Source organism: Orycteropus afer, unplaced genomic scaffold (assembly GCF_000298275.1).
Source record: "Orycteropus afer afer isolate SDZICR_OR568_19922 unplaced genomic scaffold, OryAfe1.0 scaffold00114, whole genome shotgun sequence".
Taxonomy (NCBI): domain Eukaryota; kingdom Metazoa; phylum Chordata; class Mammalia; order Tubulidentata; family Orycteropodidae; genus Orycteropus; species Orycteropus afer.
In genome coordinates, this window is record NW_006921701.1 from 5,532,099 (window position 1) to 5,553,862 (window position 21,764).

The 21,764-nt window shown below is 36.4% G+C and overlaps 1 protein-coding gene across 1 annotated transcript in view; it reads left to right on the plus strand.

Moving 5' to 3' along the window:
- STXBP5L (syntaxin binding protein 5L) overlaps positions 1–21,764 on the plus strand; it is a 471,051-nt gene that overhangs the window by 93,002 nt on the left and 356,285 nt on the right. Inside the window, exon 2 of the mRNA XM_007943886.2 lies at positions 2,039–2,136. Within this exon, the coding sequence (XP_007942077.1) occupies positions 2,039–2,136 (98 nt within the window). The remainder of the gene's footprint in view (positions 1–2,038; positions 2,137–21,764) is intronic.

Consider the following 21,764-nt stretch of genomic DNA (forward strand, 5'->3'; position numbering starts at 1 on the left):
AGACCTCTCAGGGGGCAGGAGTGTATGGAGGGATGGACACTGGGAAGAGGTAACTATGGGGAGGAAGTGGGAGGGGAGCTATTGCATTGTGGTAAACTGTGGTCAATGACATGACACAAAGTATATGTGAACTGCTGTATGGAAAGTGAATTTTCTCTGTAAATCTTCACCCAAATCACAATAAAAAAGCAAAAACTGGGAAAAAAAAAAAAAAAAAGAGGGTCTGTGCAGTCTTTCTGCCTAGTCCGCCATCTTGCCAGATCTCCACTATTCATAAAGTTTTCCAGTAATATATCAGACAGTGTTTCATTGTATTATTATGAAATATTTCCAGCATATAGAAAAATTGAAAGAATTATGCTATATATACTAATAAAAACCAAAACATTCAAACTCACAGCAACCCTAGACAGAGTAAAACTGCCCTATAGGCTTTCCAAGGCTATAAATCTTTATGGCAGTTGAATGCCTCATCTTTTTCCTGCAGAGCAGTTGGTGGTTTCATACCACTGACCTTCTGGTTACCAGCTGAGTGCTTTAACCACGCTGCCACCAGAGCTCCTCAAATGCTACTATATATACTACCTAAATTTGAAATGAGCTTTTTTGTGTATTTGTAACTTTGTTATAGGTGTAGTTGAGCCAATTTTTTACTCATGGTGACCCCATGTGACAGAGTAGAATGCCCTGTAGGGTTTTCTAGGCTGTAAACTTTACAGCAGCAGGTAGGTCTTTCTCCAGAGGAGCAGCTTGGTAGGTTTTGAACTGCCAACCTTTCAGTTAGCAGCTAAGCACTTAACTGTTGTGCCACTGGGGTTCCTTTTGCTGTATTTATTTTATAATATATCTGCTCATCCATCTATCCATCCATCTATTCATGTTACTGTTTTTAGATGCATTTTGAAATAAGTTGCAGTATCCGTATGCTTCACCCCTTAACACTTTAGTGTGCATATCATTAACTAGCATTCAATATTTGTGTAAAAAAATTTTTGAAGCATAATTTACATACATGGAATAAAAATTTATTAAACCACCTGATGAATTTTGAGTGTTGCATAATCCAAACCTTTATTAAAATGTAAAACATTGTCTTAACCCAGTAAAGTTCCTTTATACCCCTTTCCATTGTTCTAATATTTTCCACCATAAATTAGTTTTTGCTTTTTTAGAACTTAATGGAATTGGAATTATATTATATGTATTCCTTTGTGTATGATTTCTTTTACTTAGTGTAATGTTTTTGACAACTATTCATGTTTTTACATGTGTTAGTAGTTTGTTTTTGCTGTTGAGTAGTATTTCATTGCATGATCATACTAAAGATTGTTTTTCTATTTTCTCATTGATGGGCACTTTGGCTCTTTCCAGTTTTTCACTATTATGAATAAACCTACTAGGAGTATATTTGTAGAAATCATTGTATGGGCATATGCTTTTGATTTTCTTGTGTACATATACCCACTGCCATCAAGTTGATTCCAGCTCACAGAGACCGTATAGGACAGAGTAGAGCTTCCCTATAGGGTTTCCAAGGCTGTAAGTCTTTACGGGGGCAGACTGCCTCATCTTTCTCCTGCAGAGCTGCTGCTGAGTTCAAACTACTGAGCTTTTGGTTAGCAGCTGAATGCTTTACCCACTGTCCTACCAATCGCTACATCATAGAGTAAAATAAAACCAAACTCACTGCCGAGTTGGATCCTCCTTGGCTTTCCGAGGTGGTATTTCTACTGAAGTAGATTGGCCAGTCTTCCTTCTGAGGAGTGCCTCTTGGGTTTGAACCACCAGCCTTCTGGTTAGCAGTCAAGTGCATTAGACACTACACCACCAGAGCTCGCACACCATAGAATAGGTGTATATTTATACAGAACTGCAAGACATTTTTGCAAAGTGATTATTTTATTTTACATTCTCACCAACAATGTATGAGAATTTACATTTTGTTTGTTTTTAGTTATTCTGGTGATTGTTTAGTGGTGTTTTACAATTTTAATTTTTATTTCCCTGATGACTATTTGTACTGTTTTCTCTCTTTCAGACAGTTCGCCATGGTTTTCCTTATCAACCTACAGCCTTAGCCTTTGATCCAGTTCAGAAAATCTTGGCTATTGGGACGAGAACAGGTGCTATACGAATGTATCCTTAATTTTTGGTTCATTATTATCTATATCAATGCAACTTACATTTCCTGTTGTTTCTTCAGAAATGAGTGTCTATTGTGAAAACCAACATTGTCTAATTTATTGGCGTACTTTTGATATCTAAGACAGTAATTTGTGTCTCCTCTTTAGTCTTATAAGTCTGGCTAGAAATTATCAATTGTATTGATTTTCACAAAGAACCAACCAATCTTTGTTTTTTTTCTGCAATGTTTTCCTGTATTCTTTTTATTGATTTCTGCTTTGATCTCCTCCCCCACACCTTTCTTGTGTTTACTTTTGTTTAATTAGCTCTTCCTTTACTTGTTTCTTTCTTTCTTTCTTTTTTTAAAATACATTTTATTGTACTCTGGGTGCACATTTACAGAGCAGAATTTGTTTTACATTCAACAGTTCGTGTATATTTGATTTCATGCCCCGATTACCATCCCTGAACATAACAAACTCTCTTCCCCTCTCGTACCTGTGACTATGCCCTTCCTGTGCTGTTCTTAACATGCACTTCTGTCTGTCCAGCTTTCCCTTTATGTGAATGCTGCCCCTCTGGTGCCCCAAGGGGTGTTTCTCCCTAGAGTGGATGGATACATCACCAGATGGTAGGTGTGCATGTAAATCTTGCTACTGTTGAGCTGAAAGCCAGTACATAGGAGTGAGTCCAGTTCCAGGCCCGAAGGATAACCCAGGGCCATAGTCTTGTGAGTTCCACCAGACTCTATCTGACCAGTAATTCTGGTCATTTTTGTGTTTTTTAATTTTGTTCTATATTTTTCCTCCCACTCTACCCAGGATCTCCAATTTTGATCCCTTTCTGAATGGATGGCATTAGTAGCCAGGTACCCTCTAGTTCTGGTCCTGGGGTCCATCATATCCTTGGACTAATTATTTCCAGATGCCTTTGATTTTCTTTACTCTTCTTTGATTCAGATGAGAGGAGACCAATAGTTGCATCTTAGATGGACGCTTGAAAGCTTTTAAGACCCCACTCGCTACTCATTAAAGTAGGTTATAGAACAAGATTTTCATGTACTATGTTGTGCTAATTGAGCTTAGTGTCCCCTGAGACTATGGTCCTGAGTCGGCAGGCCCAGTGATTCTCTCTCTCAAGATGTTTGGTTGTCTCTGAGAGGTTACTCCAACTTTGTCTTCTGTTTCTTCTGTAATGTGTGTGGCTAATTTTGTCGCACAAGTGTATATGTAAGATTATCTTCAGCTAATTCTATCCTTGGTCTCGGGTATATTCTTGTTCGCCATCCCCCAGCTGATCTTCTCACTTTTCTATGCATTTATATGTAGCCTGTTGTTTGGTGTTAGTGGTAATGCAGTATTGTGCATATACTGTTATTTGCCTCTGTTGTCTCTATCTTATGTGCACATTTCAGTGTCCTTCCTTTCCCCAGTGTCATCATGCTGATCACAGACTCTCTCCATGCCATCCCTTCCCTTACCCAAATCAACATATGACCCCCAACTAGTCCGAAATTTTCCTTCCCCTTCCCACCCGTCCCCTGTAACCTACAAAGTGAGTTTCCTTCCCTAAGTAAAACTTTCCTTGACTTTCACAGAATGGGCTCATGCAATATTTGTCCTTCTGTCGTTGACTTACTACTCTCAGCATTATGTCCTCCAAATTCCTTCATGTTGTGAGATGATTCATGTATTCTTCATTATTCTTTAATGTTGCATAGTATTTAATTGTGTGAATGTACCATAGTTTGGTTATCCATTCCTCTGTTGATGGGCATTTAGGTTGTTTCTATCTCTTTGGTATAGTGAATTGTGCTGCAATGAACATGGATGTACATATGTCTGTTCATGTCCTGTCTCTCACCTCTTTAGGATATATTCCTGGTAATGGAATTGCTGGATCAAATGGTATTTCTATTTTCAATTTTTTAAGGAAACACCACACCATTTTCCACAATGGTTGTACCATTTTTCAGTCCCACTAGCAGTGTATGAAAGTTCCAATCTCTCTGCAGGCTTGCCAGCATTTGTTATTTTTTGTCTTGTTGAGCTTTGCTGTTATTGCTGGGGTGAGATGATATCTCGTTGTTTTGATTTGCATCTCTCTAATGGCTAATGATCATGAGCATTTCCCCATGTGTTTGCTGGCTGCCAGTATATTATCTTTAGTGAAGTGTCTGTTCATGTCTCTTGCCCATTTTTGAATTGGGTTGTTTGTCTTTTCCGTGTTGAAGTGTTGAAGTTTTCTGTAAATTTTGGAGATAAGTCCTTTGTCAGATATGTCATATTTTTTTCCTGTTTTGTTTATTTCTGCTCTGATCTTTATTATTTCTTTACTTCTAGATACTGTAGGTTTCTTTTGTTGTTCTTTTTCTAATTGTTGGAGTTGTTGAGTTAAGAGTGTTGATTTTTGTTTCTTTCCTCTTTTTTGATGTGTGCATTTATTGCTATAAATTGACCTCTGAGTACTGCTTTCACTGTATTCCAAAGGTTTTGGTAAGTTGTATCTTCATTCTCATTTGTTTCTAGGAATTTTTTTTTTATTTCATGCTTTATTTCTTCTGTTACCCAGTAATTTTTGAGCAATGTATTATTTAGTTTCCACATATTTGATATTTTTTCCTTGATCTTCCTATTATTAATTTCTAATTTTATAGCATTGTGATCTGAGAACATGCTTTGCAGTACTTCAATGGTTTTGAATTTATTGAGGCTTGTTTTGTGTCCTAGCATCTGGTCTATTCTGGGGAAGGATCCATGTGCACTGGAGAAGAATGTGTATTATGTTTTCATTGGGTGGAGTGCTCTGTATATATTTATGAGGTCAAGTTGGTTGACTGTGTTGTTTTCTTCTGTATCTGTTGAGCTTTTTTCTAGTTCTGTCCCTCCATGAAAGTGGCGTGGTAAAGTCTCCTACTACTATTGTAGAGTGGTCTATTTTTCCTTTTAATTCAGTTAATATTTTCTTACGTATTTTGGAGCATTGGATGTATAGATATTAATTATGGTGATGTCTTCTTGGTCAATGGATCCTTTTAACATCATATAATGTCTTTATTTGTCTCTTAGGCTGTTTTTCACCTTGAAATCTATTTTATCAGAAACTAACAGTGCCACTTTTGCCCTTTTTTGGTTGCCATTAGCTTGGCATATTTTTCCACCTTTTAATTTTTAATTTGTTTTTATCTTTGTGTCTAAGATGGGTCTCTTATAGGCAGCATATTGTTGGGTCTTCTTCCTCATCCAATCTGCCATTCTTTCTCTTGACTGGTGCATTTAGTCTATTCACATTGAGTGTAATTAGTGATAGGTATAAATTGATTTCTGTCATTCTGTTGTGGTTTTTGGTGTGTTGTTGGTGATTTCCTTGTTCCAAATATTTTTCTATGCCCAGCTCATTTTGTTATCAAGTGTTTCTTCTCTTTTCTTCATTATTGTTGGCTTTATGCTTACTAAGCCCATATGTTTTTCTTCTTTCTGAGTTTGTTTAGGGGGATTGCTTTTTTTTTTTTTTTTTGTGGTTATCCTGAAGTGAATTCTTATCTCCTTAAGTTGGAACAGTCAGTTCTAAAAAGACATTCTCCTGTCTTCCTCTCCATTTGGAAGTTTTGTAATGAAAACTTTTATTCCCTCTATTTGCTTTGTTGCTGGTGTCATTTGCAGGATGATTCCCTTATTTCTCTGTGGACATTATTTTATGAGCTTATTTTGAGCATCTGTTTCTGGTTTGGTTTCTACGTGGTGATGTCAAGTATCTTGATTTTAATTTGTTGTTCTTTTTTGTGGGTTCTCTATAGGAAGGACTCCCTTTAGCATTTCTTATAGGGTTGATCTGATTTTCACAAATTCCTTTAGTTTCTGTTTGTCTGAGAATGTCTTGATTTCACCCTCATATTTGAGGAATAATTTGGCTGGATATATAATATATAATTCTTGGTTGGTAGTTCTTTTCCTTCAATGTTTCATATATGTCATCCCATTGACTTCTTGCCTGCTTAGTTTCTGCTGAGAAATCAGAACTTAGTCTCATTAGTTGTCTGTTGTAGGTGACATTTTATTTTTCTAGAGCTGCTGGTGGCATAGTGCCTAAGGCATTTGACTGCTAACCAGAAGGCTGGCAGTTCAAACCTGCCAGCCACTCCTTGGAAGGAAGGTTGGGCAATCTATTTCCATAATGATACTGCCTTGGGAACCCAAGGAGGGGTCACTATGGGAGGGGTCACTATGAGTCGGATCTGACTTGACAGCAGTGCCGGGGGGGTGGTGGTGAGCTGCTCCCAAGATTCTTTGTCTTTGATTTTGGAGAGTTTGATTATGACATATCTTGGTGACTTTCTCTTGGGATCTATCCTATATGGGGTTCATTTAGCCTCTTGGACAGTTATCTTTTCTTCCTTCATGATATGGGGAAATTTTCTGTTAGCAAGTCTTCGACAATTTTCTCAGAGTTTTTTTTTTTCCCCTTCCAATGAGGCATATATATATATATGTATATATATATGTTTTTTTTTCATGTCATCCCCTATAACTCTTAGGTTCTCTTCATTTCTCTTAAATCTTTGTTCTGATTTTTCTTCATACAGGTTGGCATCAAGGGATTTGTCTTGTAGTTGGGAAATGCATTCTTCATCCAGTTTTAATCTACCCTTTTGTCCTTCCACTATGTTGTCTATCTCTGTAACTTTAGTGTTTATTTTCTGGATTTCTAATTGCTGTTTTTATGAGTTCTAATTGTGTATTTATCTTGTTATTTTGTTCTTGAATGGCTTTCCTGAATTCTTCCAGGTTACTGTCTGTCTTCTCATTGATTCTGTTTGTGGTTTCCTTGAGCTCTTGGAGAGTCCTATATACATACTTTCTGAATTCCTTCTCAGATCCTTCTATTGCTTCTTCTTCCATGATAGATAATTCTTTAGCCTGGGCTTTTATTTCTTTTGTTGTATCTTGTTCTTTTTTGTTGTTGTCGTTTGTTTGTTTGATTTGTTTGTCTGTTGTTCCCTAGACATTTTTGAAGTTGTTGTTTTTAATTATTAGTTATGTATTGATTTGCTACACCCTGATTTTATGTTTTACTATATCTGAAAGTGTGGAGCAGGTATACTTTTTTGATTATTAACTTGGCTGAATTGGATTGCTCTCCAACTCTTTCTGTGTTAGTCTAATGACTGGTGAGGATGTGGTTCATTCTGTTCATTGTGAAGGGGGTTTGGAGTTGGAGTTGGGATAAGCAGGTGTTGTACACCATCTGTCATTGATACAGTGGTGCAGGAGTTATTGGTGTTAACTATTGGGTGAGGTGTTCATTGTAATAACTCCTGTCACTTGATGGTGGTTTAATGTGTCCTTTTATTGGATGAGGCAGGGGAGAAGGTGAAAAAAGAAAAAGAAAAGGAAGAAACAAAAAAGATGCCGGTAGCAAGCCCTCATTTTCTGCATTTGGGCGAGACAGTTCAGTCAGCGCTGTCGTCGTAGGCAGTGTAGTTTGTGTCTTCCTGAGACATCTACTAATGATGACATCCTACGTATCAAAGACCCATGGGTAGAATGCCACTACTTTCCCTTTGGATTAAGAAGCTGTGAAAGCGTAGTACCCTGGTCCACTCTGTGCTAAAAAGGGATTGTGGAAGAGTTGAACCCCAGCCCACTGCTGTGCACTTGCTCTGGGGTTCTGCCTACTCGGAGGAAGTTTTTCCCTTTTCCCCACTCCTTTCTGGCCTCCGTGGCAGCCCAGGCAAAGGAGGGATCTTGATCTGTTTCCTAGTTAAGATTATCATACTCAGCTCCCAAGGCTGCCACCAAAAACTTCTGGTGTGGGTGGGTATTCTAAGTCCCCAGTGCATCTGTGGGTTCCATGATGGGTTTTTTCCCCCTTCCCTCTGCTGACCTCTTTTATACTTCTAATGAATCCTCTCCATCTCTGCTGGCTAGGCAGTTTCATTTATTTTTCCCAGTTGTTTAATCTGCTCTTTTTCTCTGCCTTGACTAAACCTGCTACTTTATCTTCTTAGTTGCTCATAACTCCAGTATCATTATTTCTATCTGCTTTACCTATTTATTCAGGGATTAAGTTGATAGAGGGAACAAATGTGTGGGTTATAGATATGGCACCATCTTCCCGGATTCTTACTTGTTTCTTAAGGTGGAAGCTAAGGTCGTTAATTTGAGACTATTAATCTTTTTAGAGCAAGTAGTCCTTCTGCTGAGGTGTAGCTTGAGGGCCAGAAGCTTATGTGTGTTCATTTTCCTTCTGGGTCCCCATGGAACCAATTGTTGTTATTGTTAGCTGCTGTCAAGTTGGCTCCAACTCATAGTGACTCTATGTACAACAGAATTAAACACTGCCTAGTTATGTGCCATCCTCACAATCTTTGCTATATCTGAGCCCATCATTGCAGCCACTGTGTCAGTCCATCTCATTGAGGCTCTTCCCCTGTTTTGCTGACCTTTCACTTTACCAAGCATGATTTCCTTCTCCAGGGAATAGTCAGTCCCTTTTGACAGTATGACCAAAGCAGATGAGATGAAGTCTGGCCATTCTCACTTCCAAGGAGCATTCTGGCTGCCCTTCATCCAGGACAGATTTGTTTATTCTTCTGGCAGTACATACTACTTTCAGTATTCTTGTCCAATACCACAATTCGAAAACATCAACTGTTCTTTACTGCCTCACATATTACTAGAATGGAACTTCAACTACCCGTTGGGCCTCACTGACATCAGGAAAGGTGGGACGCCTAGTGTCATCTACACTTCCTTGCATCAACTTGTTTTACCTTGTTGTTGTGGGTGTGAGTAGAGGCTCAGCTTCTGTTAAGCCTTGCTAACACAATAGAACAAAGGGGAAGAACGATGTTAATTAGCCCTGCTTTGTACCACCTTAATTAGTCCTGTTGTTGCTGAAAGAAGGATGAAGGCTTAATTTACCACTAGACTCCACCAATACCACTTAATTGGGGGAGTCAAAGCAATATTTCCTTCTGTTGGGTGGGGGGTGGGCATTTTTAGCCATTCTTCCTCCAATTCTGATGCTAGTTCTTCTTTGTATAGTCCAGTTTCATGGATTATTTGATCAGCATACAGATTGCATAAGTAAGTAAGCTGAAAGGACACAGCCCTGCTGCATACGTTTTCCAGTTCTGGGCCAGTTCTGCTGGGCTAGAGTGGAACATCAGCTTTCTGCTTGGTCTTGTGAAACCACACAGCAGGAACAGAGTGCCGCCTGCTTCCTCTAGGCAGGGGATAGAAGATCATTAGTTCTAAGGTTGTCCTTTTCACATCATCTTGTGAGTAATTGCTGTGGCTATTCTTTAAAGTAAGGATGGTAAGACTTTGTTTTATTCACTTTGAACACATTATTAGGAGGGACCATTTCCTAGAGAAGGACATCATTCTTCATAAAGTAGAGAGTCATGGAAAAAGAGAGAGACCCTCAATGAGATGGACTGACACAGCGGTTGTAACAATGGCCTCAAACATAGCAATGATTGTGAGGATGTCATGGGTCCAGGGCATCATTTCATTCTGTTACACATAAATCACTATGAGTAGGAGCTAACTTGGTGGCACTAAGGACAACAACAGTAATTTTACCAGTGGGGGATTAGTGGAAGATTAATTCCTCTTCAACCCTGCTGAAACAAACAGGGGTGAGATGGAGGGGGGAGAAATGATGTGGATTTTCTTTTGTTGTTTGACTGGAATACAATTAGATCTTGCCAAAATGTGTTCTTACTCAATCCTTTCCCAATACTGTAGGTGGGAGGACAACCTTCTATTGGAGGTTTTTTTTTTGTGTGTGTGTCTGTGCCTATTGGTGATTCTGGGTTGGAAACTTATGCAGTACCCTGTCTGGGATATATGGCAGGAAGTTAGGAAACCTAAGAAGTCAATACCATGTTGTTTCTCAAGTTCTGCTGTACCTTGGCAATTCTCCTCCTTTTCACCTTTAAGAATTTTCCTATGTTTGTTTGTTGTGTTGTAACTAGGATTTTTCAATCATAAGAGGGAGGACCTGGGAAGAATGGGGCAACTCTAACTTGGCAGAATTGAATGTCTATCCCCAAATTTTGATATGTTGTATTTTTATTTTCATTCATTTAAAAATATTTTCTAATGCATATGTGCTTTCTCTTGACCTATGGGTTATTTTTGTGTTATTTGGTTTCAAATACTAACGATTTTTCTAGAGATATTTCTTTAATTGATTTTTAATTTAATTTCATTGTGGTCAGAGAATATACTCTGTGTGGCCTGTGCTCTTTTAATTTAATTGAAACTAATTTTATGGGCCTGTCTGTGGTTTATTTTGATAAATGTCAAATGTGCATTTGAAATGAACGTGTGTTCTGTTGTTGCATGGATTGTTCTGTAAATTTCAATTAGATCAAATTTATAGTTGTGCTAAAATCTTTATCTGTACTGATTTTTTTCCCCCACTCATTCTATCTATTATTGAGAAAGTGGTATCCAAATTTCCCACTATAATTGGAGATTGATCTGTTTATCCTTGTAGTTTTATTAATTTCTGTTTCATGTATTTTGAAGCACTTGGGAGTATTATTTCCCATTGATAAATTGATGTCTTTAACATTATGAAACGACTTTCTTTATCTCTGGTAATGTTCTATGCTAAAATCTACTTATTCTGGTATGGCTGTAGACACCAAAGCATTCTTTTGGTTAGTATTAGCTTGGTATATCTTTTCTCTCTCTTTTACTTTTAACCTGTTTATGTATTCATACTTGAAGTATGTTTCTTGTAGGAAGTATATAGTTAGGTGTTGCTTTTTTTATCCAATTTGATAATCTCTGACCTTTAAAATCATCATTCTGATTTATTTTTATATTATGAACAGATTCTTTTTTAGCATAATACTTATTTTTTAACAGATGTAGCTTTCATTGCTGCACTGCCATTGAGTCGGATCCGACTCATAGCGACTGCTCCTTGGGTTTCCAAGGCAGTATCACTACAGAAGTAGATTGCCCAACCTTCCTTCCAAGGAGTGGCTGGTGGATTTGAACCACCAGCCTTCTGGGAAGCAGTCAAATGCCTTAGGCACTATGCCACCAGAGCTCCTTTCATTGTTGTAGAATATAAAAATAAAGTTTTAATTTCAATTTTTAAAGATATCTTTTAGTAAAACTAACTTTATTTTGATGTATGGTTGTACGAATTTAAATACAGGTATACATTTGTATACCTACTGTTATAATCAAGAAACAGAAAAAAAATCCATCATCCTCCCAAAATAAACTTCCTCATGTTATCTCTTTATAGAATGTTATCCCTTTATGGAATGCCATTTCTCTGCCCATAACCATAGTAACCACTGAAGTTTTTTTCCAGCACTATAATTGTTTTCTTTTTTGAGACTGTCCTATAAATTGAATATGTGACACTTTGAAGCTGGCTTTTTTTTTCACTCAGCATAATGCCTTTTAGATTCATCCAAGTTGTTATTTGCATCAGAAGTTAACTCCGTTTTCACTGCTGAGTAGTCTTCCATTGTATGGATGTTAATCCATCCCTCTGCTAAAGGATACTTGGATTGTTTAAAGCTTTTGAGTACCACAGATAAAGTTTCTATGACCATGAAAGAAAAAAATTGATAAATCTTACTTTATTAAAATTAAAAACTTCTGCTATGTGAGAGACATTCTTAGGTGAATGAAAAGGAAGGCCACAGAATTAGAGTATTTGCAAAAAAGATGTCTGATAAAGGTCTTGCACACATGCACACACACAAGTAGCATTCTCTACCATGTCTTCTTATATTACTGTCTAGCTCTGTGTTAGCTCTTTCTCTAGAACTTTGCTAAAGACTACAAAAATTAAAAGCACATATCAACTTTTATCTGTTATATAATATATAAGCCTTGCTCTGCATGTACTTTATGTCCCAAAGTACAGCAAACAGTAGTCTGATCACATGTGTCACCATCATAAACAAGGGTCATTAACTTCCCAGCTTGCAGTGGTTTCAGCTCACTTCTGTCATTTTGTTTTCCTCCATTAGCCAATTTATTTAAGTTCTATTCTTTTTCACCACTTCACTTGTGGTAATAATTTCTGCATCAGTTGTCATTCTCAGTAGTTTACAGCAGGAACTAACAGGCTAGTGAAATAGTAAAGGATTTTATTAACAAGGTCCTGGGTAACTCACTGGAGAACTAGAAAAATAAGTTCAAGGCAAGCTTCTAACACCTGTACCCCAAACCAGGCTATAGAACTAGACTGAGGCAGATCGTTTTGGTACCCTTAAAACAAATTGGCATCTCTACCCTATAATGTATCCTTATGACATTTAAGAAGATTTTAGGGAGGGGAAAAGCTGAAAGATAAACACTAACCACAAAATGCCCTAAAAGCCATGAGATTAAGATCCCATAAGGAATTTGGATTTTATTGTCATGGTAGTGGAATTTTAAACAAGAATGAAATTGTAAGATTTTCATTGTATTAAGGACTCAAGAGGCATTGTGGAGAATAGAATGGAAGCAAGGAGACCAATTAAGGAGTTATAATGTGAAAAAGATAATGGTAGCATTAGGAATGGACAAAAAAATGTGTTCCAGAGGTATTTGAAAGTAGAATTAATGTAATATGTTGGATTTGGATTAAAATCAAGATTAACAGTCAGGTCTCTAGCCTGCCATCTTTGGATAGTGTTGCCACTACTAAGAAAGGGTAGAGGAGGCAAAGAAGGGTTTGGTAGAAAAGATACCTTCAGTTTGCTACATACTAAGTGTGTTTTTTGTGGCCCATGCAAGTGGTGCTATCATTGGGTGATTGAATAGATATTTATAACTTGGAATATAAGTCTTTAGCTATATAGGTAGATTTGAGAATCATCAACATGTAATGGTAATTAAAACCTAAGGTGGCCTAGGAAAAGTGATTGAAGTGTGAAAAGAAGTAAATCTAGAAAGAACCTATGGAGATATTTAAGGAGCAGGAGAAAATAATTTCCCAAAGGAGCCTGAGAAGTGATGGTCAAAAAGAAAGAAATTGCAAAGTGTGGTTATTATAAAAGCCAAGGGAAGAAGAGTGTATTGATCATAAAGTAAAAAATTACAATATTGGTCAAGTAAGACAAAGTTTGAGAAGTGATTATCAAATTATGTGCTAGAAAATTATTATCTACTGGATCATGTGATTTTTAAAGAATATTTACCCACTTGATGTACAACCAGTATATTATAAAATACTCTAATTATCATTCTACCTTTCATGTAAGTACATTTTCATCTAAATATAAACTTATCTAATAATTAAAGATAAATTTTAGCCTTTTAAATAAAGTTATATACTTTGAGTCTCATGACCCTTTCTTATAATTATATAAATTAGTATAAAACTGTGAAAACATGAATAAAACTGATTGATAAATTATTGCTTTAAGAAATACTTAGATCTTGAAATAATATTTTATCTTACTGAGAATATTAATTTTTCATACATTTTTGTGTTTTTATTTTTTTTTAAATGACAAAGCATTATGAATTCAGAGATCAAAAAAAAAGTGAAAAGCGAATTATCTAGACCTTCATTTGATTTTGCATCTTTAAGTAGAAAAAAATTGGCTGTGTTTATTTTTTATTTTTTATTTTTGTGCTTTAGGTGCAAGTTTACAGAGCAGAGTTTGTGTTTTTAAATGGACTCTATGCAAGTCTTTTGGGCAGTAACTATTAAAGTAGGACTAGGAAACTAAGCAATGTTGTTGTTGTTATGTGCTGTCCAGTCGGACTCAACTCATATTCTGAGGCAGTATCTCTACGGAATTAGATTGCCCAACCTTCCTTTCGAGGAGTGGCTAGTGGGTTTGAACCGCCAGCCTTCTGGTTAGCAGTTAAGTGCCTTATGCACTATGCTGCCAGAGCTCCCAGGAAACTAAGCTATATACATAAAAATGTGCATCTATAAAATGATATCTTCTATCTAGGAAGCAAATGGAAGCTAATGGAAAGTTTTCTTTAGAAACTCTTCTAGAGAAAAGTGGAAAGAACCATGCTTTGCTCCTAAATTGTTATTAGGTGACAGTGCCATAAAGTAAAAATACTTCCCATATTTCACCCACCCCCAGTTACCTCCTTGAAAAATAAGGGCCTACAATCTTTGCTATTCTCCTTAAATACTTGAGCTCGTCCTTATAGCTGCACATTGACCAAGTAGGGAGATTGAGTACATTCTCTAATCCTCCCCAAATTAATCAGTGGATCTTATGCTGCCAATATTAAGAATTCCTTACTCTTTGTGGACAATGTAACCTTTTTTTTAAATAGTAAGTTTATTTAATTGTGCAACAGTAAGGTGATTCATAGTTGTTACAGTGACTTGCAGAGGCAAATGGACCCCACTCAAAATTTGGTCCAGATGTTGAGACTAATTATGCCACATTTATTATTTACATAAATTAAGTCTTTGAGGAGAGAAGGGCAGATTTCTCAGGCAGTTCCAAAATGGCTTAAGAGAGCAAGGAAGAGAGACTGGCCTGGATGTTTTTTTGTGATTAGGGAGTAGAGGAGAACTCTCTATGGATATTTTGTTGTGATATTTTGTCTAGTTTTGGTGTCAGGAATGAGTTTAGTCTTAGTGTCCAGACTGAGTTGGAAAATATTTTCTTCTTTGACTCTCTCCATACATTTAGTAGAATTCATATTATTTTTTCCTTTAAATGGTGTGTAGCATTCATCATTGATGTCATCTAGGCCTTGAGTAATCTTTGAGGAAAGAATTATAGTTGCAAATTGAATTTTATTGATTGATATAGGGCTGTTAAATATCCTGTTTCTCTTTGGGTAATTTTTGTCTTCCAAGGAACTTGGCCATTTCATTTAGCTTATCTAATTTATTGCCATACATTTTTTCATAATGTTTCTTTAATATCTTAAGGTTTTGTAGTAATAGGTCTTCTTTCATTCCTTATATAGGAAATTTGCATATTCTCTTCTTTTCTCTTGATTGAACTGGCTGGAGGGTTATTGATTTATTTTAATGATTTTTTCAATCCAGATTTTGGTTTCATGGGTTTTCCTTATTGCTATTCTGTCTTATATTTCATCGATTTCTGTGTTCATCCTTGTTAATGTTCTTCTTTTGCTGGCTTTGGGATTAATTTACACTACTTTTACTAGTTTCTTAAAATGAAAGCTTTAAGACATTTTGTAATTTTTTAATGTCTGTAATAAAAGCTCTGAATGTCCCTCAGAGCACTGCTTTAGTTACAGCTCACAACTTTTGATGTTATATTTTTATTAATTATAAAAAAGTTATAATTTTATTAATTAGAAAAAGTTATAATTGAAAAAAGTTATAATTTTATTAATTAATTAGAACATTATATTTTCTAATTTCTATTGTAATTTCTGTTCTTGGCCAATGCTTATTTGGTAGTTTGTAACATGATAGTCAAATATTTTATGTTTTTCTTGTTATTTGTTACCGTTTTCTAATTTAATTCCATTGTGGTCAGAGAACATACTCTATGATTTCAATACTTTTAAATCTTTTGAAACTTTTTATAGTCCAGAATACTTTCTGTATTAGTAAATATTCCTTTACACTTGAAAAAAATTTTTTTTCTTTTGAATAGTGTTGCTGTTAGATGCCATTGAATCAGTTCCAACTCACTGTGACTCTATGTAATGCAGAATGAAACTGTGCCCATTATTACAGCAACTGTGTCAATCCACCTTGTTGAGGGTCTTCCCGTTTTTTGCTGACCTTCTACTTTACTAAGCATGATATCCTTCTCCAGGGACTAGTCCCTTCTGACAGTATGAGCAAAGTGGGTAAGATGAAGTCTGGCCATTCTTGCTTCTAAAGAGCGTGTCAGCTGTACTTCCTCCAAGACATATTTGTTCGTTCTTCTAGCAGCCCGTAGTACATTCAATATTCCTCACCAACACCACAATTCAAAAGCATCAATTCTTTTGCTTTCTTCTGTATTCATTGTCCAGCTCTCACATACATATAAGGCTATGGAAAATACCATGACTTGGGTCAGGCTCATGTTAGTCTTCAAAGTGACATCTTTGCTCTTTTAACACTAAATAAGTCTTTTGCAGCAGAATTATCCATCACTTGATTTACTGACTGCTGTTTCCATGGGTGTTGATTGTGGATCCAAGTAAAATGAAATCCTTGAAAACTTCAATCTTTTCTCCCTTTATCATAATTTTGCTTATTGGTCCCATTGTGAGGATTTTTGTTTTCTTTTTAATGTGTAATCCATACTGAAGGCTGTAGTCTTTGTTCTTCATCAGTTAGTGCTTCAAATTATCTTCACTTTCAGCAAGTAAGGTTGTGTCATCTGCATATTGCAAGTTGTTAATGAGTCTTCCTCCAATTGATGCCACATTCTTCTTCATGTAGGCTGGCTTCTCAAATTATTTCCTCAACATACAGATTGAATAAAGTCAACATCATTGAATAAAACCTTGAGGTACCCTTTCCTAATTTTAAAACATGCAGTATCCCCTTTTTCTGTTTAAATGACTGCCTTTTGGTTTATGTAAAGCTTCCTCATGAGCATAATTAAGTGTTCTGGAATTCCCATTTTGGGCAATGCGATTATGATTAACACAATCAAATACCTTTGCATAGTCAATAAAACATAGATAAATTTTATTTATTTAAGTCTCGAATTGCAACATTGAAAGATTCTATGGGCAAAATATTGAATGATGCAAGAAGTATCAAAAGAAGTTGGAAGGAATACAGAGTCACTGTACCAAAAAGAACTGCTCAATCTTCATCCATTTCAGGAGATGGCATATGACCAAGAACCAATGGTACTGAAGGAAGAAGTCAAAGCTGCACTGAAGGAATTGGCAAACAACAAGGCTTCAGGAATTGATGGAATACCCATTGAGATGTTTCAACAAACAGATGCCCCACTGGAGGCACTCACTCAGCTATGCCCACAGATTTGGAAGACAGCTGCCTGGCCAACTGACTGGAAGAGATCCATATTTGTACCCATTCCAAAGAAAGGTGATCCCACTGAACATGGAAATTATCAAACAATATCATTAATATTGCACACAAGTAAAATCTTACTGAAGATAATTCGAAAATGGTTGCAGCAATATATTGACTGAGAACTTCCAGAAGTGCAAGCTGGATTCAGAAGAGGACGTAGAATGAGGGATGTCATAACTGATGTGAGATGGATCTTGGTTCAACGCAAAGAATACCAGAAAGATGTTTACTGGTGTTTTATTGACTATGCCAAAGCATTTGATTGTGTGGATCATAACAAATTGTGGATAACATTGAGAAGAATTGGAATTCCAGAACATTTAATTGTACTTTTGAGGAACCTGTACATTGACCAGGAGGCTGTTGTTCAAACAGAACAAAGGGACACTGCATGGTTTAAAATCAAGAAGGGAATGTGTCAGGGTTGTATCCTTTCATCATACTTTTCAATCTATATGCTGAGCAACTAATCTGACAAGCTGGACTATATGAAGAAGAACATGGTATCAAGAATGGAGGAAGAATCATTAACAACCTGTGACACACTGATGACACAACTTTGCTTGCTGAAAGGGAGGATGACTTGAGGCACTTACTGGTGAAGATTGAAGACTACATTCTGCAGTATGGATAACATCTCAATATAAAGAAAACAAAAATCCTCACAACTGTACCTATATGCTGCATCATGATAAATGGAGAAAAGATTGAAGTTGTCAAAGACTTCATTCACATTGCTTGGTTCTATAATCGATGCCAATGGAAGCAGTGATCAGGACATCAGATGACGTATAGCACTGGGCAAGTCAGCTGCAAAGGACCTCTTTGAAGTGCTGAGGAGCAAAGATGTCTCCTTGAGGACTAAGGTGTGCCTGACACAAGCCATGATATTTTCAATTGCCTCATATGCATGTGAGAGTGGGACAGTGAATAAGGAAGACTGAAGAAGAATTGATGCTTTTGATTTGTGGTGCTGGCGAAGAATAGTGGGAATACCACAGACTGCTAAAATAACTAACATATCTGTCTTGGAGAAAGGGCAGCCGGAATGCTCCTTGGAAGCAAGAATGGGCAGATTTCGTCTCACCTACTTTGGTCATGTTGTCAGATGGGACCATTCCCTGGAGAAGAATGTTATGCTTGGTAAGGTGGAGGGTCAATGAAAGCGGAGAAGGCTCTCAGAGAAATGGATTGACACAGTGGCTGCAGCGATGGGCTCAAGTATAGCAGGGATCATGGAGCTGGTATAAGACTTGGCAGTGTTTTGTTCTGCTGTGCATGGGGTTGCTATGAGTTGGAAATGACTTGAGGGCACCTAATGACAACAACAAACATCTTTCTGGTATTCTCTGCTTTCTGCCAAGATCCATCTTACATCAGCAATGATACCCCTAATTCCACATCCTCTTCTGATCCAGCTTGAATTTCTGGCAGTTTCCTGTCAGTATACTGCTACAACCATTTTTGAATTATCTACAGCAAAATTTTGTTGGGTGGAGTATTCTATAAATGCCAATTAAATGAAATTGTTTGATAGTATATTATTTAATTCTTCTATATCCTCTTTATCTGCCTTTTTTTCTTTAAATCCATTATTGAGAGAGGAGCATTGAAATTTACTATAATTGTGGATTTCTCTAATTTCTCCTTGTAGGTTTATCAGTTTTTGTATTATGTATTTTTAAGCTCTGTCACTAGATGCATAAATGATTACATTTTTTAATGTCCTTTATATGAATTGAGGGAGCTCTGGTAGCATAGTGCCTAAGGCACTTGACTGCTAACCAGAAGGCTTGCCGTTCAAACCCACCAGCCATTCCTCGGAAGGAAGATGGGGCAATCTACTTCCGTAGTGATACTGCCTCGGAAACCCAAGGAGGGGTCACTATGAGTCAGGTCCGACTCGATGGTATATAAAAACAACAACAACATATGAATTGAAATGACCATTTTTAACTCTGGTAATATTTTATGTTTTGAAATCTAGTTGGTCTTATATAAACATATTTTTCCATCTGTCTTTGGCTTAGTGTTAGCATGGTATATCTTTTTTGCATTTTCCTTAACTTTTAACCTGTTTGTGTATACTTAAAAGAGTTCATGTAGGCAGACCATTTTAAAGTGTTAAAAAGCAAAGATGTCACTTTGAGGACTGAGGTATACCTGACCTAAGGCATGATATTTTCAATAGCCTTGTATGCATGTGAAAAATAGACAACGAATAAGGATGAAGACAAATTGTTGCCTTTGAATTATGGTGTTGGTTAAATTTATTCCTGTGTATTTTATTGTAAATAGAATTATTATCTTAATCTTCTTTTCAAATTGTTATTAATAGTATATACCAACACAACTGATTTTTGTGTGTATATTTTAGATGTATGGGTTTATTTCTGGACTTTGAATTTTATTTTATTGTTCTATATGTCTATCCCTCGGAAGGAAGGTTGGGCAATCTACTTCCGTAGTGATACTGCCTCGGAAACCCAAGGAGGGGTCGCTATGAGTTGGGGCCAACTCGACGGCACATAACAACAACAACATATGTCTATCCATATCCATATATCACATTGTTTCAATTACTGTAGCTTTATAATATGTTTTTGAAGTCAGGAAATGTGACCCCTTCTATTTTGTTATCCTTTTTCAAGTTAGGTTAACTATTCAGGGCCCCTGGGAATTTCATATGAATTTGAATGATGATTGGCTTTTTCATTTCTGCAAAACAGCTGTTTTGAAACAGATTATTTTGAAGCTGATCAATTTGGGCAGTATTGACATTTTAGTAATATTAAATCTTCCAATCCATGAGCATAGGATATGTTTCCATTTATTTAGTTCTTTAAAAATTACTTTCAATGATGTTTTATCTCTTTCAGTATACAAGTCTTTCACCCCCTTGGTTAAATTTATTTCTGTGTATTTTATTTTAAGTAGAATTGTTATCATAATTTTCTTTTCAAATTGTTCTTCCTAGTGTGTGCCAACACAGCTGAGTTTTGTGTGTATATTTTGTACCTTGTGATCTTGTGAATTTATTTATTAGCTCTAGTTATATTCTTGTGGATTTTTTTTTGATCATGTCATGTGTTAATAGAGATAGTTTTACTTCTTCCTTTCTTATTTGGATGCCTTTTATTTCTTTTCCTGCCTGATTTCTTAGCTATAATTTCCAGTATAATGTTGAATAGCAGTGGTAAAAGTAGGCACCCTTGTCTTGTTGTTGGTCTTAGAGAGAAAGCTTTCAGTTTTTCATCATTTGTATGATATTTGCTCTTCTCCTGTCAGTTCCTGAAGGTATGAAGTTAAGTAATTGATTTGAAGTTGTTTTTTTTTTTTTTTTTTAAAGTCTAGGCAGTTACAGTTACAGGTTTCCTTCTGAGTACTACCTTTGCTGTATCCCATAAGTTCTGGCATGTTGTGCTTTTATTTTCAGTCATATCTAAGTATTTTTAAATTTCCTTTATGATTTATTCTTTGACCCACTGGTTTTTTAAATGTATTTTAGTTTCTACATAATTGTGAACTTGCTTGTTTTCCTTCTGTTATTGATTTCTAGTTTCATTTCATTGTGGTCAAAGATACTTGGCATGATCTCATGCCACTTACATCTTTTGAGACTAGTTTTGTGATCTATCTTGGAGAATTATCCATGTTCACTAGAGAAAAATGTGTTTTATGCTGTTGTTGGGTGGAGTGTTCTAATATGTGTTTGTTGTTGTTGTTGTTGTTATGTGCCGTCAAATCGGACCCGACTCATAGCAACCCCTCCTTGGGTTTCCAAGGCAGTATCACTACGGAAGTAAATTGCCCTAACTTCCTTCCAGGGAGTGGCTGGTGAGTTTGAACCACCAGCCTTCTGGTTAGCAGTTAAGTGCCTTAGGCACTATGCTACCAGAGCTCCCAGTATGTGTTATTTCCAGTGGATTTATAATTTTGTGTAAGCCCTCTATTCCTTATTGATAGTCTGTCTTTTGTTGAAAGTGGTGTATTGAAATCTTCAACTATTAATGTAGAAGTGTCTCTTTCTCCACTTAATTCTATCAATGTTTCATATATTTTGAGGCTCTGTGATTAGGTGTATATATTTTTATCATGGTTATATCTTCTTGATGAATTGACCCTTTCATCTTTATATAATATCCATCTTTGTCTCTTGTGACAATTTTTGACTTAAATTCTATTTTGTCTAATGTTAATGTAGCCACTTCAACTCTCATTTGGTAATGGTTTGCATTGAAACTTTTTTTCCTATCCTTTCACTTTTAACGTGTTTGTGTCATTGAATCTAAACTGGGTCTCTTGGAGATGACATATAGTGTGCTCATGTTTTTCTTTAATCCATTCTGCTAATCTCTGCCTTTTCCTTTATTTTATTTTATTTTTTTACTATTGTGATTTGGGTGAAGATTTACAGAGCAAATTCACTTTCCATATAGCAGTTTACATATACTTTGTCTCATGACGTTGACCACAGTTTACCACAATACAACAGCTCCCCTCCTACTTCCTCCTCATAGTTACCTCTTCCCAGTGTCCACCCCTCCATGGACTCCTGCCCCCTAAGCTGTCTCCCTGTGCATAGGCAGCTCTTCTTTCTCAATGATTGTTCTCTCCAAGGAGTGTATCTACCTCAGGTAAATGTTCAACTCATA